The sequence below is a fragment of the Lampetra planeri genome, chromosome 15 (genome assembly GCF_965212315.1).
Source record: "Lampetra planeri chromosome 15, kcLamPlan1.2.h2, whole genome shotgun sequence".
NCBI classification, from domain to species: domain Eukaryota; kingdom Metazoa; phylum Chordata; class Hyperoartia; order Petromyzontiformes; family Petromyzontidae; genus Lampetra; species Lampetra planeri.
The window spans coordinates 14,782,306-14,799,025 of NC_136121.1; the positions used below are offsets into that span (position 1 = coordinate 14,782,306).

The following is a 16,720-nucleotide window of genomic DNA, read 5'->3' on the forward strand; positions in this document are numbered from 1 at the left end:
GTGCATCGGTCTCGCGTCGAACCAGGACCCATATATCTCAGACAGGGCCCTTGCTGTAACATATGGCAGTCCACCAATATTGATGATGAGACACCTAATGTAAAACCCGGTCCAGAGTGTTGATTGCATTGAAGCAATGCTGCTGATGCGACACACTGCCAGAAGGTGGGCGTGTGTGACTGATGGGATGTGTAAGATAAAATAGTTGTTTTCATGTGGAAGGACATAAATGTGACGGAGAAATGTATTTATTTACGATACTGATCACTGACTATTCAACGCGCTCGGTGAAGCCAGTGGAGTTGACCATAACCCCGTCTCCGTCTGTGTATGCACCATACGTTGGAACTTCTTTCGCACCGTACGTAGCGAACCGCACTCATCGTAGGTGCGGGGAACGGACAACAAACTCCTGTACACACAAAGAGCAGTTCTACAGAAATTAGTTTTCAATCTAAAACGGTGAGTCGAACCCTAGCGGTGCATGGCCATTCGTCCAGGCGCTGGGCTGTGAAGGTCACAGGGGTCCCAAGAATTCTGAAGCAGGCGGACATCGTCCGCTGTGTCGGTGTTGCTGCCGCTGCTGTTCGTGGTCTCGGCAGCGCCGAGGCGCGCGGTGACCTCGCGCGGTGACCTCGAGCGGTAACCTCGCGCGGTGACCTCCAGAGGTGACCTCGCGCGGTGACCTCGTGACCTCCAGCGGTGACCTCGCGCGGTGACCTCGTGACCTCCAGCGGTGACCTCGCGCGGTGACCTCGCGTGGTGACCTCGAGTGGTGACCTCGAGCGGTGACCTCGAGTGGTGACCTCGAGTGGTGACCTCGAGCGGTGACCTCGAGTGGTGACCTCGTGACTTCGAGCGGTGACCTCGAGCGGTGACCTCGCGCGGTGACCTCGAGCGGTGACCTCGCGCGGTGACCTCGCGACCGCTGGGGGCGCCGTTCCCGGCCCGGGCTCCGGGGCGGATCCGCGCTGCGAGGTGACGTCAACATCCGCCAAGGTTTTAAACAAATCCGGCCTTGATTTATTATTAGTATTATTATGGTGGCAAATGTGAGGGAAACGAGGGTCTCGGGTTTTTGTTGTGGCCGTAATGAACTTTAATCGCCGGTTTTGTAAAACATTTTAGATGTTGAGATGTCGCGTGACCCCTGACCCTGTAACGGGCGCCTTATTCAAAATGGCCGGGCGGGGTTGGGTTGCGGCGGCGGCGGCCGCGAACATCGCAACTCGTTAAGCGGCGCTCACTCGCGACCAGTCACCAATTAACCCCTCCACTCAACAGTGAACCCCTCCACTCAACAGTGAACCCACCAATTCATAATTAACTACCTCATCACGGAGCTCTTCGCCGGCGATAACGAGGATGGGGACTCCAGCCATGGGAGACAGAATCGAGGTGACGAGGGCTCTGAGGGGAGTGGGGTAGACGAGGAGGGAGATGGGGGAAGAGGGTAGAGGACGGGGAAACGGGACGAGACGATGAGTGGGCACGAGTGGTGAGGAGGCGAGAGGGAGTTGTTGTGTTGCCGCTCTGTGGTCGCCACCTTCATCGCTGCTGGCTCACATCACTTTGCCCCATTTGTGTGCGTGGGCTCCGCGTGGGCTACGCGCGATCTGTGTGGATATGTGGACCCGTGTGTGCTTCTGGGATGTCTCGGAGTGTCTATATATGTGGAGTGGAATAACGTATACAGTATACTGTATGTGCATGTTTCTCTGTGGGTATAGCTGGTGTTTACGTGCGTGTTTTGTATATATGTGTGTGTGTCTTTATCCGTGTACAATAATTCAGTATGTATATGTGGATCTGTGTGTATATCTGCGGTGTTTTTTTCTGTGTCCGAGTGTGTAAGTGTATATGGACATGTGAGAGTGTCTATATCTGTGCATGAATAACTGCATGTCTTCGTGTATGTTTCAATGTGTATATTATATTCGTGTGTATGTAGCCGTGTATGTATATCTGTTTATTTCTGTGTGTGTGTGTTCCTGTGTCTGCAGGATTACCAGGTCCTGCAGCTACTGGGGAAGGGGGCCTTTGCCTGCGTGTACCGGGCGCGCTCCGTGGGCTCCCTCATCGAGGTCGCCATCAAGATGGTGAGACAGGGAGACGGATGCACTAAGACGCAGAGACACGGAGACGCATGGAAACATACAGAGGCACCAGAGATACATGGAGATACACACACACACACGGTCGTCTTCGTCTTGTGTGTTTATCTCATCTCGCATATGCTATGGCCCGTTCTCTGGCCCTGGCGAGGTCCTCCACATTATACGGCTCCTCTACGAGTCAACAGGCCGATAGATGCTCGATGGTCTTTGTTTCACCAGTCACATGCGTCAGGGTCGTTAAAGTAGCTCCACTTCCACATGTTGAGACACATGGTCCTATCGGGACACGAAGACACACAGACATGCTCCCTGCTGTTGCAGTCTGTTTTCCAGCTAAGACAGATTATGCTATTTTGTGTTCTCAGATTGACAAAAAGGCGATGAAGAAGGCCGGCATGCTGAAGAGGGTCCGGAATGAGGTGGAGATCCACTGTCAGCTCAAGCACCCTTCAGTTCTTGAGGTGCCCACACCTCTCACAATACATTGTGGATATACATATCATCTGAATATAACTGCATCTCAAGAAGATGTACCGGTGACATGGCCCATCAGTAGCTCGTTCGCCGCTTGATGCAGAGGTTCGCTGTTCGAGTCTCTCAAACTAGACGTATTAACTCGGATTCAAAGTGAGCGTCATTCAAAAACGAGTAGGCCATTGTGTGCTGTGGGGTCATGGTTTGAAAAAAAAAACTCGCAAATGACTTGCTTGGGAAACATAGCAGCATTACCCTGTCCTGTGGAAATGTTGGCAGGACCCTCCTGAAAAAGAGTCTTGAGACTCAGGATTTCCTGGGTAAAGAATAATATTGGAGGGACAGAGTTGCTATAATACAAGCTCATGCATGCTTCATGCGTCCGTGTCAAAGCTTGGAAGCACTTTACAGGGTTAATTCTTCATGAGGACATTCATCATATGTCATTTTAAAATCGATTATTTAGTTCGTAACTGTTCATGTGGCCTTAACAAGGACGTTGTGTGTGTTGCCGCTTTGTCCAGTTGTACACGTGCTTTGAAGACCAAAACTATGTGTACCTGGTGCTGGAGATGTGCCACAAGGGGGAAGTAGGACGCTATCTCAAGGCCAAGGGAGGAACGCCTTTCTCCGAAGAGCAAGGTGAGGCTCATCCACAGGTCTAACTTGACCTCACTGCCTTCACCAACCCGCATACTGACCAGCCTAGTGAAGTACAGACAAATAACTAGCATGCCCCCCCCCTCTAGACGTGGAGATGCTGTTATCCAGCAATTGATTGACAAAACGGTTGTACCGTGACTTAGACTGCAATTGCTTGCTCGCTCATGCCACGGCTGGCGGAAGGGCCTCTACGAGAGGGAGATATAGGGGTATTTGGTCTTATTTTTTCACTTTTACCAGACGTGCTGATTGACAGTTGATCGACAGGTCGTGGTTGGTAGGTTAACATATGGGTACATTCGCCTCTTCCTATGTGTCTAGTCAGTATGAAAGCGTAAACCAAATTATCTCGAGTTCACTGTAGTGGAGGTCCTTCTGCAGTAGTGTGAACTTTTAACGATATGAATCAGTGGTTGACTGGCAAGTTTGTGGACACTTAATTCAATCAATCTTTACTTTGTGCCAATATCGCCCTCAATAAAGTAGGCCTTGAGTTGTCAATAAATAGTTGTCTTAATCGAGTTATCCCATCTGCTTAGTGCGCCACTTCATGAAGCAGACGGTGCACGGGATGCTGTACCTGCACTCCCACGGAATCCTCCACCGGGACCTCACGCTTTCCAACCTCCTACTCACGGCCGACATGAACATCAAGATTGCCGACTTTGGTCTTGCTGCTCAGCTACGGCTCCCGGAGGAAAAGCACTTCACCATGTGCGGCACACCCAATTACATCTCCCCGGAGATTGCAACCCGCGGGGCACACGGGTTGGAGTCAGATGTCTGGTCGCTCGGGTGCATGCTGTACACCATGCTGGTATGTGTGAGTGTATAACTACAGATATGTAAAAAATCTGGTTGTTAGAACCATTTTTTTTGCATTCCTGTAATTGCATGAATAAAACTGGTAAATATCTTTCCACACAATCTATCAGTAAACGTAACATTTTTACGTTTTTAAGCGGGAATATAAGGGACCTGCCACAGTGGAATAATGGTCGGCACACTGGACTTGCCATCCAGAGGTCGCCCGTTTGATTCCGTCTTGGGGCTAGGCAGTTGCAACCAGGATGCAAGTTTCTTAAATTCCCCAATCTCCACCGAGAAGTATACATGTTTACACCACCCTAAGTTGATCGCCAGGCAACTTGTGGTGGGGTAAAGTGTGGCTATGCCCACCTTGATGATGTCTGGTCAGCATGGGATAAGCGACCAATTAATAGTGACAACTTGTATCGTGCCATAACATGGGTTAAGCCATTGCAAGGGCACTGAAATTATCTCTAGGGCTCTCTGTAGGCCCTTCTGGTAGCCGTGACGTGAGCAAGCAACTGCAGTGCTGCACCTTTACCTTTTAACTGAGAAAGAAAGGCAAATTATGTACCACACAATGACTTTGGCTGCTGTGCCGTTTGTACTTTGCGAGTGCCAATTGATGCCCTCATTACTCGCGTTCCAATGTAAACTATTTCTGACTTTCAGAACTGGTGATTATTATTAAAATGGTCACTGGTTTACCGGCTATCGTTTAACAACCCAAAACAATTCAAAGATGGATAACTTAACATTTAATACATCTGGTTTGGCCACAATGATCGAGCTGAATGTCATTAAGACGCTCCGCCACCCGACATGTGCCAATTATTGTTTCAGCTCACTGGTAAATTTGAAAAAAAATTCTCAACACCAAATGTACCAAATTGTAGGTTTTGTTTGAAACTACATCGAGCATCAAGACCAGATCCAAGAAGTAAAAATTATTATAAGGAAGTCAAAATAACCACGTGATGTGGATTGTTGGGTTTTTGTTTGTTTGGACAGGTGGGGCGGCCGCCGTTTGACACGGACGCGATTGGCACAACGCTAAACCGCGTGGTACTGGGAGAGTACAGCGAGCCGATGCACCTCTCCAAGCCAGCGCGCTCCCTCATCCACCAGCTGCTCCAGAAGAACCCAGTGGACCGGCTTGGTTTGGCCTGCGTGCTTGACCACCCCTTCATGACATTGCGTGGTGGCGGTAGTAGAATGACCACAGAACGCGGAGTGATCCGCTCGCATCCAATGCCGGTGAGCAGTATTTCCTCTACTGCTGTGTCATACAGAGGCTTTTGTGCTTGTGTCACACGTTACTATTATTCACCTTTACTCCTTGTTTACTCAGGAAGGCCTCTCGTTGCTCCTGTTATTGCCTTTTCCGAGATTCAGGCTCAATATTAGATCATTTTACACATTTTATTATGATACTTGTTTACCCAGGAAAGCCTCACTGAGTTTTAATACTTTTTCCAGAGGGTCCGGCTAGCATTTTGCAGGAGGGCTTGATGATTGTTATGCGTTTCCCAATTATGGAATTGTGCAAATGTGGACCATGTCTAGTCAGCTGCTGAGCCACCTGCCTGGATATTGTTTAAAACCATAAATAAGAATCTTAGAATGTCTTGTGTTACCACAATATCACATTAATGTTTTGCTGTGTTTAGTCCCAAGGAGTGGAGGTCTCGATGGACAGTGGCAACACCACCATGTCTACTGCAGCAGTAACCGTGGAGAGATCCCGGTCCGGCGCACGTTTGGTGAGTGGTAGCAGGGAAACATCTACCCAGGCCTCAAAGTCTGCGACCAGCTTTGGATTTGATGACGCGTTCCACAGTACCTGCACCAGTGGGTTGGGTGGAGTGGAGGGCAGCGCGTGTCGCTCGGAGACGTCTTGCCGGAGCGAGAGAGACCGTAACGGCGACCACAGCACTCGCACCGGCAGTCGACCGGGACATACCAATGCACGGAGCACTAACAGCGGCATCAGCACGAATATGCGGAGGGGAACCGATGACCGCCGAGCAAAGACAGATGCACAGTGCCCAAGCCACACTGGAGCCCGCGAGCCCGGCATCACAGCCAGCACAGAGAGCCAGCGTTGCGCTCAGAAGTTTGTGCAACATGGCCTGGGCTCGGCGCGCGCCGGTACCGCACCCCGAGCGGAGACTGAACAGCCAAGTGGCTCGCGGCACGACGAGCGCGCTAACGTGTGTGGGAGTTTGGTGGGGCGGAACACATCCTCTTCTCACTCCGCCCTCTGCACCAGGTACCCTGAGGACTTCCTCAGACACGCAAATGCATTGAGCACGGGCATCGGCATGAATGTACGGAGGGGACTTTAGAATAAATCTTTATTTAGACTTGAGGAATCTGATGAGCTATGAAGCTGTTTCAGCCAGGAAAGCCTCGCTGAGGCTCAAGACTCTTTTGCAGGAGGGTCCTGCGAGGTTTTTCCCGTAGGAGGCAATGATTATTATGTGTTTTACAATTAGGTAATTTGCGGTGTTGTTTTAAAAACTTGCACATTTTGACCATGGCGAGTCACTCAACTGCTTTTCTACCCGGCCAGATATTGTTTCAAACCATAATCACACCTATTGTTTGGGTCTTTCGGTAAAGTCACGTAGATAGAACAATCAAATAAAAATGAAAATAAAGTGAATAAAAAATCACGACGTTTCGATCGCAACACATGCAATCGTCATCAGGAGAAAAAAGAGGGGGAAAGCTGCTGATGCAGGCTGTTTTAAAAGTTTGAAATGGGTGTAGCCCAAGGGTCATAAACGAAGTGGGCGGGTCTAGTGATGTTAAAGTGAGAGAGATTAGCATGGCAATGTAAGAGATTAGCATGTCGATGTAAACGGCGGCTGTGTTCGTGGGAACCTGTTAATGTAAAATCAGAGAGTCGAAAATAACTGCTAACATCGGAAGGTAGGATGGAAACATCACCGCCAGTTATGACTTAAACTGGTTAATAATGTCCTTCCAATGATTGCTCAGTTTGTACCCATCTTCTCGGTTGAAATTGTGTCTGTGTCTCTATATCTGGATGGCTTCATGAACGAATCTTTGTTGATAGCCAGTGGGTTTGCAGAGCACCTTCGTCTTGGAGAAATCAATTTCATGTGAGCCCACCGCATTAAAACAATGATCAGCCACGGCTGAGGTATTGGTCCTTCTGTTTTTCAGATCTGCCTTGTGTTCACGAACACGGTCCGAGACATGTCGCTTCGTTTCCCCAATGTAACTACTGCCGCAGGCACAGCTTAGTTTGTAGACGCCGGGGTATTGCATGTCAGGGATCACATCCTTAACAAATGGGATCAGATCGCGAATTTTATGCACTGTGTTAAATCGAACCTGGATCTTGTGTTTGCTCATGATTTTGGGAATTTTTTTGGTGACCCCTGCTATGTATGGCAAGGTGATGGTTTTGATTGAATCCTCAGATGGTTCTTTCCCAATGGTTGGGGTGATAGCTTTACGGATTGTGTAGTCTGAATATCCATTCATCTTGAGGGCTTGGTGTACGTGTTACAGTTCACTGGCTAGGTGGTGATGATCGGAAATACAACGAGCTCTGGTGTAGAGTTTTGATGACGGAATTCTTCTGGGATGGATGGTGGTGGGAGTCAGGTTTTAGGTAGGCATCCATATAGGTGGCTTTCCTGTAGACAGTGTCCCATTGAGCCATCTGGTCTCTTTTCGATTAAAACTTCCAAGAATGGTAACTTGCCATCCTTTTCCACCTCCATGGTGAATTAGATGGCTGGGTGTATGGAATTGATGTGGTTGAGGAATTGGTTCAGAGCTCGTCGGCCATGTGGCCAGATGACTAACGTGTCATCTACGTACCTCTTCCACAAGGACGGACGTAGAGTGGATGCCTGGATGGCATCTGTCTCAAATTTTTCCATGAAAACATTGGCTACAACTGGAGATAAGGGAGAACCCATTGGGGTACCTTGTTTGTAGAATGTTCCATTCCAGGTAAAGTAAGTGTTGGTGAGTCAGTGTCTCACCAGGGCTGGTACATCAGCATTCAGTCCTTGTTGGACCAAATCTTCAATGATTGCAATGGTATCAGGCACAGGAACTTTGGTAAACAAAGATACTACATCGCAACTAACGAGCAAATCACCTGGAGATATCTTCTTGATTCTTTCGGTAAAGTCACGTAGAAGGGAAGTAATAAAATAATAAAAATAAAACACAATAAAATAATTCTCACGACGTTTCGGCCACAACGCAAGCAGCCGTCCTCAGGTGAAAGCCAGGTCCGTCGAGGCGACACCTGGATAGTGAAATGCCCTTAATTAACGATAACAAGTGAGCTGAGTTAAGTATGGCTGAGGTGGTCTTACCAGTGAATGGTTGTAAGGTCTCAGAGAGAAATCGGGCCAGTGACTTACCGAAAGACCAAACGATTATGAATTCCTGCAGTCACGAAAGCTTTAAGTCAAGATTCATAATCAAACGTTTTATTTTTATTAATTTAAAATGTTTCACCTGGAAAATCTTGGAGATGGGGAACATCTTATTACAAGGATGTCCAGGGCAGATATTGACAGCAGACACGTGATAACACATGTACAGTAAACACACAAACTCGCATGTATCATGTGGCTGTTACAGTTAGGCTAGCTTGAAAACACGTCAAGCTGCCAGCAGCTAACAGTACTATCAAAGTTGTGATGGCTAGAGAGATAACGTCTTTTTTTATTTGAGCGAGGCTATAATAAGAGCTTGGGAAAAGAGATGACCAGAAGAATAATGGGAAGGGAAGTAAATCAGTGCGAGGGAAGAAGGATAAAGAGAAGTGTTGTGATCTGCAGTGTGGTGAGGTGGGTCGGTGCGCGAGTGAGTGTGTTGTTATGACCTGCAGTGTGGTGGTTGAACAATTTGGATTAGATGAAAAAATGTCTGGTAGACAGTCCTCATGGGTTCAGGGATCAATGAGTGAAGCTTTTTGTGCTTAAATGTGTGTGTTTCTGCATATTTACTAAGTGTTTATAAGGATGCACGGCTGGTACAATGTCTTTGACAGGGAATGTCACCAGTCACTCATGTCAGACAGAGTGGATGGGGATCGCCTGTGGAGCAACAACGCCTGCTTGGATCTAGGTGAGTTGTGGCTTCACATGTTCTAAGTCTCATCAGAAGTCGTAGAGTCACATTCTTCATCTTGTGAAATCTTAAAAAATATTATTAATCCAGCCAGGAGGCTTGAACAGTAGAGCGAGCAGCTCAGTCAGAACTGTTGTGTGTTAATATCCTGGTTTGGGGCGTTACTTGGTCCATCGACTCTCCAGAGTTGATACAATGAGTACCATTTTGTGGGGAAGACCACCGTGGTTGTTTTATTGATAGACTAAGGGCTGTAAGCATGGGATGAGCACCACCTGAATGCTCATTTGAGCAGGAAATTACTTTAACTTTAATTACAAAAAATGAAAAGTACATCAACAGCCCCTTTTGGCACTCCACAGCTGGATGAGGGCTTCCCCAAACCCTGCAAGTTGTTGGGGTTTTTTGAACATACTTCAGAGCACTCATCAGTGCGGGTTGGTGAAGGTGTTCAGAATAGAAATTGGAGCTTAGTACAGGACAACAATTGATTTTACAGCACTTCCCTCTGGTGACATTATTATTCTGCTGCAGCTTATAACACCTGTTGCATGTGTGTTGGTTACCCATCCAAGCACTCTCCAGGCTCAAACCTTGCTTGGCTTCCAGGATTTGAGGAGATGGGACACGTTCTGGTTGTGTAAAGTAAAAAACTATTCCATAGAATAATTATTTACATCATTGTGGAGAATATAAAATAATATTTTACACATTCCATCAGCCACACAGCCTTCTAGGAGTGTATAACTCCAATGGCATATCTTCAGCACAAGCAAACTCAACCAGTTTGAACCTTCTTGGTCTCATCAGCAGTCAGGCTTGCTTGAATTATTTCATTAATTGGTAATTGATTCATTGATATGGGATTTTGCAGCCTTTATTCACAGTAGATTTTTGGGTTTGGCCACATAGTGATTTTATTAAATTATATTAGAAGACCCAACATGGCCAAACAATTAAACTTGTCACGTGTACAAGCATTGAATGCGCCAGTTGTTACTGTTTCAGCTCATCAGTAATTTCAAGAACAATTCTCACAAACCAAATTTAGCAATGTAAGCATTGTTCTTGAACTTCCCAGCGTGATAACACAATAATAACACTGGTCTACAGCCAAAATGCTTCCGAAATAAATGTAGTCCAACTTTACTTACTCTGGGTCACTGAGAATGAAAAGGATGCTTAAAATTGTTGATTGGTTCTAGTTTTCAAGATATGCTACTGGGTCAGTATATACGACCCTTGACTTGAGAATGGCGGAGGATAAGTGAGTTATAAAGGGAAGGGATCTCAATTTAAACCAGAAATGACTAAAATACATCTTTGACTGGATCTATGAATACATCTATGGCTGGGTTTGGACTGTACTTGCTTTTTGAGCAAAACAATGAATGATGCAATTTTAACCTGGTATTGCATCATACATGATATGAATTGCAACATGTTATTCCTAGAAGTCATGGATGATGCAATCATAACTAGGCTTACATCCCTCTGCTGAACAAATTTTCCTATATCAGCTCTAGAAATCATACAGTGTCTTGCTCTTATATTTGACGGTGTTTGATTTCGCAAAGGGACACATTTCTGTTTAGCCAAATTGGAGATCAAGACAAGATGTGGGCTCCGCACATATGCTGCAACACTTGTGCAACAAATCTTCAACAGTGGTTGAACAGGAAAAGTAAATCTATGCCTTTTGCAGTGCCAATGATTTGGAGAGAGCCAACAGATCATATCAGCAATTGCTACTTCTGTATGGTGCCTCCACTTGGGAAAGGTGTGTCAAAGAAGAAAAAGTGGACTGTGCATTATCCAAACATTCCATCACCTATGTGCCTAGTACCCCACGGAGAAGGACTGCCGGTTCCTGATGCACCAGAATCTTTCTCACTTGAGTCAAATGAGGAAGATAATTAAACTTCTGGTCCTGAACCATCAAGGTCACATGACTCAGATTTTCTCCCCTACCTCCTCCTCTGAACCACAAGGTGAACTTAAAGACTTTGTCAGGAATTTGGAACTACCCAAGAGTAAGGCAGAGCTGTTGGGCTCCAAACTGCAGCAGTGGAATCTCCTGGCAGGTGATGTTAGGGTTTCCATGTTCTGTGATCGTCAAAAGGATCTTGTCCCATTCTTCTTAGCTTGCAACAACATCGATGGTGTGAAGGCAGCCCTCAACATCGTTCATGATCCAGATGAATGGAGACTGTTCATTGATTAATCGAAGATGAGTCTTAAAGCTGTTTTGCTGCATAATGGCAATGTATTGCCATCAATTCCAGTTGATCATGCAGTCCACATGAAGAAAACCTATGTCAACATGAAACAACTTTTGAGGTGCATAAACTATGGCCAACATCAATGGCAGCTTTGTGGCGATTTGCAGGTTGTTGCTATCTTGCTTCGTCTGCAGACTGGATACACAAAGTACTGCTGTTTTTTTCTGGGAATGGGATAGTCGTGCGAGAGATTCCAACTACATCAAGATAGATTGGCCACTCGGACAGTCATTTGAGCCTGGGAGGAAAAGTGTTCAGCATCCACCACTTGTTGAAGCAAGGAAGATTTTGTTATCACCCTTACACATCAAGCTGGGTCTGATGAAGAACTTTGTCAAAGCCATGGACAAAACACAAGCAACTTTCCAGTACCTCTGGAAAATTTCCAAGGTTAAGTGAAGCTAAGATAAAAGGTGTCTTTGTTGGTAGTCAGATTCGTGAACTCCGTCGAGAGGATCCATTTGACAGTGCACTGCGTGGCAAGGAAAAGACGGCATGGAACGCCTTCCAGTTGCAACAAATTTTCTCGGAAACAACAAGGCAGACAACTACAGGGAGTTGGTGGAAAACCTCAAGGCATACAAAAGCCTTGGTTGCAACACATCACTAAAGACATTTTTTTGCACTCTCATCTAGATTTTTTCCCACCGAACTGTGGAGCAGTGAGCGACGAGCATGGCAAGCCATTTCACCAGGACATTGCAACAATGGAAAAACTATCAGGGCAAATGTAGCCCATCAATGGTTGCAGACTATTGCTGGACAGTGACAAGAGATGCTCCATTTAATGAATACAAGAGACAAGCCAAGAAGCGCCGAGTAGACACTGAATAAGGACTAAACTATGTACTTTTAATAGTTTTTTGTCTTTTGTTTCATAATAATTTTATTTATATAACCCATTTGCTGATTTTTGAAGTGTTACATGAACAGGACAAGTGACATTATCATGTAAAGCAACCATAAACACATGAAAAGACCCAGGTTTACAATTTATGAGTAAAACTCTACTATCTACACAATATACATAGACGTAAAATGTTAAAACTAAAATATCTTGGGAACAGTAGCCAATCGGTTGTTTTAATTGTCATATTTGAATTCAACACATCAAAATCCATGTTAAACAGCACATTTCATCTCTGAAGCAGACGACGTCTAAAAAATTGTAGAACAGTGTAATTGGCACATTCAAATCTTGTTTAGGTGGAAATATTATTTGTTTGGCAGTGTTGGATAGTGGTGGGTCTCATTAGACAATTTTGGGCAGATCATTACATGTTCTAACGCAGAGATCAGTTATTAATTAATGTATTGGATGATTAATTAATCACATTGTAGTGTTAGTTTTGTGTGGGTACCCACTAACCGTTCACGTGGCTTTTCAGGCCGGATAGCAGACAAGGCGCTGTGTGAGCAGCACAGCTCACAGTGTGGCTGCCAAGGCCGCGACGTGGCGGGGGAGGCCCATGGGCCCAGGGGGGGATGCCAAACCACAGCGGCCTCCCGGGACCACGGGGAGGATGGCAGGGAAGGACGGCGGGAGGGAGTGGCACCTGCGCTGCCCAGCCACAGCGGCAGGCCGTTCACAGTGGCATCATGCGGTAGTGGCGGTGGGACCGGTGATGGAGGTGATGCTTTGCAAGGAACGAATCGCTCGTCTGTGTTCGTGGGCTGCGCTGCTACCCCATTGAGTGGCACTGCTGGTAGTAGAGGTGGTTGTGGTGTGGCCTCCCAGCCGCACTGCAATGGAGCCACAGATCCCCGTCACTACCCTCCGGCAAGGGGACTCATTCAGAAGCAAGCAGACGGTCGGTGTGGACAAGGGGTTGAGAGACGTGCGGACACGCAGGAGACGCAGGCGCACTGGCCCTCGGACGATGTCATGCCGAAAGATGGCAGTGCAGGGCGTAACGTTATTAGCCACGTGACGTCGCTTCTCAACAGCATCCGCCTGCGGCCAATTCGGCAGCTCACGAAGAACGCGGTGGTGAGTTGGTGGTCTCGCCATAGCTGAGAGCATTATACATACAGTGTGGTAGTCACATGGCATGCAAGTCATAAAACTAAACCCTTTCTGTGAGTGATAAGAAAACCCCTCCTCATAATAATATAATGCTTGCAGATGGGAGACAATAAAAAAATCCAAGTTGGATATATGTACAGTAAAACCTTGGATTGCGAGTAACTTGGTCTGCGAGTGTTTTGCAAGACGAGCACATTTTAAAATAAATATTAATTTAATAAACGAGCGAGGTCTTGCAATACGAGTAGTACGTATACGCTTTGTCTGCTGAACGTCACGTGATCACAACTGATATACGAGTGCTTTGATATACGAGTGCTTTGGATTACAAACACGTTTCTGGAACGAATTATGCTCACAATCCAAGGTTTTACTGTATGTATTTTGAACTTCACACGAGGTAGCCAACCATTCTAATCGGAGGTGCTCAGAAACAGTAGGAAGAAAGGTACAACTCCCATCCATATGCCTTGCATGCATGCCATGTAAACAATAATATGGCCACATGTTTAGCTCTTCTGAGCTGGTGGATTCGACAAGGCTGACAGAATTGTACATGCAATGTAGTGGTCACAAGACATGCCTGCATGGCATATGGATGCGAGTTGTACCTTCCTGCTGTTTGTAAGCAGCACAGCTTTACATGTTGTTAAATGTATTGCATACAGCTGCATCAAGTTCATTTTATCTGGTAACGAATTGTGTTTCGGTTAGGTGAGCGTGCTGGAAGATGGAGAGGTGTGTCTGGAGTTCCTGAAGGGGCGGAGTGGGCGGGAGCGAGTGCGGGAAGTTCTGCGTATCTCCAGTGATGGGCAGCAGGTGTGTGTGTGGAGAGCAAACGCATGCACACTGAGTTGAATATAAACCACAGGTTAATAATGCTTCTGGGTTATCAAGAATTTCCTGGAATTGTTAATTGTTATAAAATATGTAATGCCTACGTATCACATCGGCATCTTATCAGCTTTATTGCTTCAATACAAGCAAGCTCGGGACCGGTTTCAACATTCAGTCTCATCAGCAGTCAGGTTTGAACCATTGCTGGATGACTGCGTAATGCTTATAGGCTTAATCGTTATTTGGTGTCATTGTTATGGTCATTTGTCTTTCATATAATTGTCCATTTACCTGACAACCGTTATTTAGAGGTTTGGTAAAGGCCATATAAGAATTCTCCCGAGCCATAGCAAGCATGTCAGGTTACCTGCAACTTGTCAATTGCTCTAATACGGTAATGGTGATTTGTCCTGTAAGAGTAGTCCAGGTTCTGAGGCAAGATGAGCCATTCACAAGTAGAGACATCATCACAAACTCTGGGGAGAGGTGTAAGTGTGTTTACATAACTTGGAGAAATGGCTTCCTCAGATCCGCCTATATCAGCCCAACGAAGGTCGAGGCTTTCCCCTGGACGACCGGCCTTCATCACCCCCAGAGGAGGTCGTTATCTACTCCTATCACACACTTCCAGGTAAAACGACAACACACACACACCTCACTCATGGGTCCGAGTATCGGCCGACCTCGTTGACTCGCCCACTTGCCCAGATACCCAGCCACCCAGCCAGAAAACCACCCAACCAAATCCACCCAGCTACGCAGAGGGATATGGAAAATGTGCACCATTTCTATTTAAAGCTTTCGTGACTGCAGGGATTCATATTCTTGGTTCTTTCGGTAAAGTCACGTAGAAGGGAAATAATAAACCACAGCAAGAACATTTTCTTGCTGTGGTTTTCACACCTGATGATGATTGCTTGTGTTGCAATCGAAACGTCGTGAGAATTGTATTGTTTTATTTTTATTATTTTATTATATCCCTTCTACGTGACTTTACCGAAAGAACCAAGAATATGTGCACCATTGTTTAATCTACCACACAGTGTGGCATTGAATCTGTAACTTTTAGATTGTGAGTCCAGTGCCCTAACCATTATACCACAGCAACTCCAGTATCTGAGGAGAAATGTGAGTGGCACTGCCCTGGCCACACGTGGCTGTACAGTTGTAACTGATGTCCATGTCGAATTGTGCTTGCGCTGTGTCCCGTCCTGCCGCTAGAGACCTACTGGAAGAAGTACAAGTACGCTGCTAGGTTTGTGCAGCTGGTGCGCTCCAAGACGCCCAAGGTGACGCTCTACACCCAGCATGCCAAGTGCACGCTCATGGAAAATTCTCCTCAACCGGACTTCGAAGCTTGCTTCTACGATGGTAGGAGGTGGTGTTTTTGTTTTACACTTTCCAACTGAGGTTAAAGCGTTATGTGTTTCTGTAATGCAGGGGCACAGAAACTCTCGTGATGATCCAAAATAAACAAAACTTTGTTGTCATTATAAAGTTGTGTTGCTAACAAAAACTTATCCTTTATAAAACCTGGACAAATTGATCAATGGGTTAACCCATGGCTTCCCTTGGCAGAGCCACTATCCGTACCCTGTTGTGTCATTACGTTCTATAGTCGTACTGCCTCATGCGTGCCTAGTGCAAACAGTACAGTTATCGCTAATTATAAACTTCCCAGGACAAACGCATGTTTGAAAGTGAAATAAAATCTATGCACTTGCATGATTTTTCTTCCTTGTTCAAAATAACTTTTTGTATTGAAATGGCTCAGGGAAATTGTGGGTGGGGATTTCTCAAGTTCCTTAAAAGTATAGTTCAATAATTTCCTGCTCAAATGAGTATTGAGGTGGTGTTCATTGCCGGTTTACAGCCTTGAGATAGTGGTGGAAATGTATTCATATGACAGGGGAGAGTCTCTCCATTGGACAACCAGTGTCGAATTTCATGCAAATCAGTAATAGTTTGATGGACCCTGAAGGGATTATAGTCCGAGTCAACCCCCAATCAGGGTTTGAACTTGCAACCTTACGATTGTGAGCCCCTCGCTCTACCACTGAGCCAACTGGCTATTGCAAAAAGTATGATTGCTGTATAGAAACAATGAGCTGCGCAGGAGCAGTTGTAGTGTCACTTTTGTATGAGACCCGCTCACGTGAGCTTACAAACGTTTTCTCGATTCTCGTCAGGAGCCAAGGTTCACCGGGGTGGTGAAGCGAGCATGCGTGTGATTGAGCCCTCCGGCAGGCTCAGCGTGCTCGATGGCTCTGTGGCCATGGATGGAGTGGGGGCGGCCGAGGGAGTGAGGACGTACTTGTGTCATGCAGAGCAAGTGAGCACCTCCACCATCACCCACAGATGTTTGTGTTTGATAGTGT

At 46.3% G+C, this 16,720-nt stretch overlaps 1 protein-coding gene across 4 annotated transcripts in view; it reads left to right on the top strand.

The window, feature by feature from the left end:
• LOC144722815 (serine/threonine-protein kinase PLK4-like) overlaps positions 1 to 16,720 on the top strand; it is a 60,820-nt gene that overhangs the window by 39,036 nt on the left and 5,064 nt on the right. For 3 of the 4 annotated variants that reach the window (XM_078601254.1, XM_078601255.1, XM_078601256.1), the window contains 12 exons: positions 2,004 to 2,099; positions 2,483 to 2,578; positions 3,116 to 3,233; positions 3,794 to 4,071; positions 5,076 to 5,321; positions 5,735 to 6,336; positions 9,118 to 9,194; positions 12,868 to 13,469; positions 14,220 to 14,324; positions 14,871 to 14,973; positions 15,564 to 15,713; positions 16,532 to 16,674. In XM_078601254.1, coding sequence (XP_078457380.1) covers positions 2,004 to 2,099; positions 2,483 to 2,578; positions 3,116 to 3,233; positions 3,794 to 4,071; positions 5,076 to 5,321; positions 5,735 to 6,336; positions 9,118 to 9,194; positions 12,868 to 13,469; positions 14,220 to 14,324; positions 14,871 to 14,973; positions 15,564 to 15,713; positions 16,532 to 16,674 — 2,616 coding nt within the window. Of the gene's footprint in view, positions 1 to 1,153; positions 1,399 to 2,003; positions 2,100 to 2,482; positions 2,579 to 3,115; positions 3,234 to 3,793; positions 4,072 to 5,075; positions 5,322 to 5,734; positions 6,337 to 9,117; positions 9,195 to 12,867; positions 13,470 to 14,219; positions 14,325 to 14,870; positions 14,974 to 15,563; positions 15,714 to 16,531; positions 16,675 to 16,720 lie in introns of those variants that run through there. The other variant, XM_078601257.1, reaches the window with a different exon arrangement.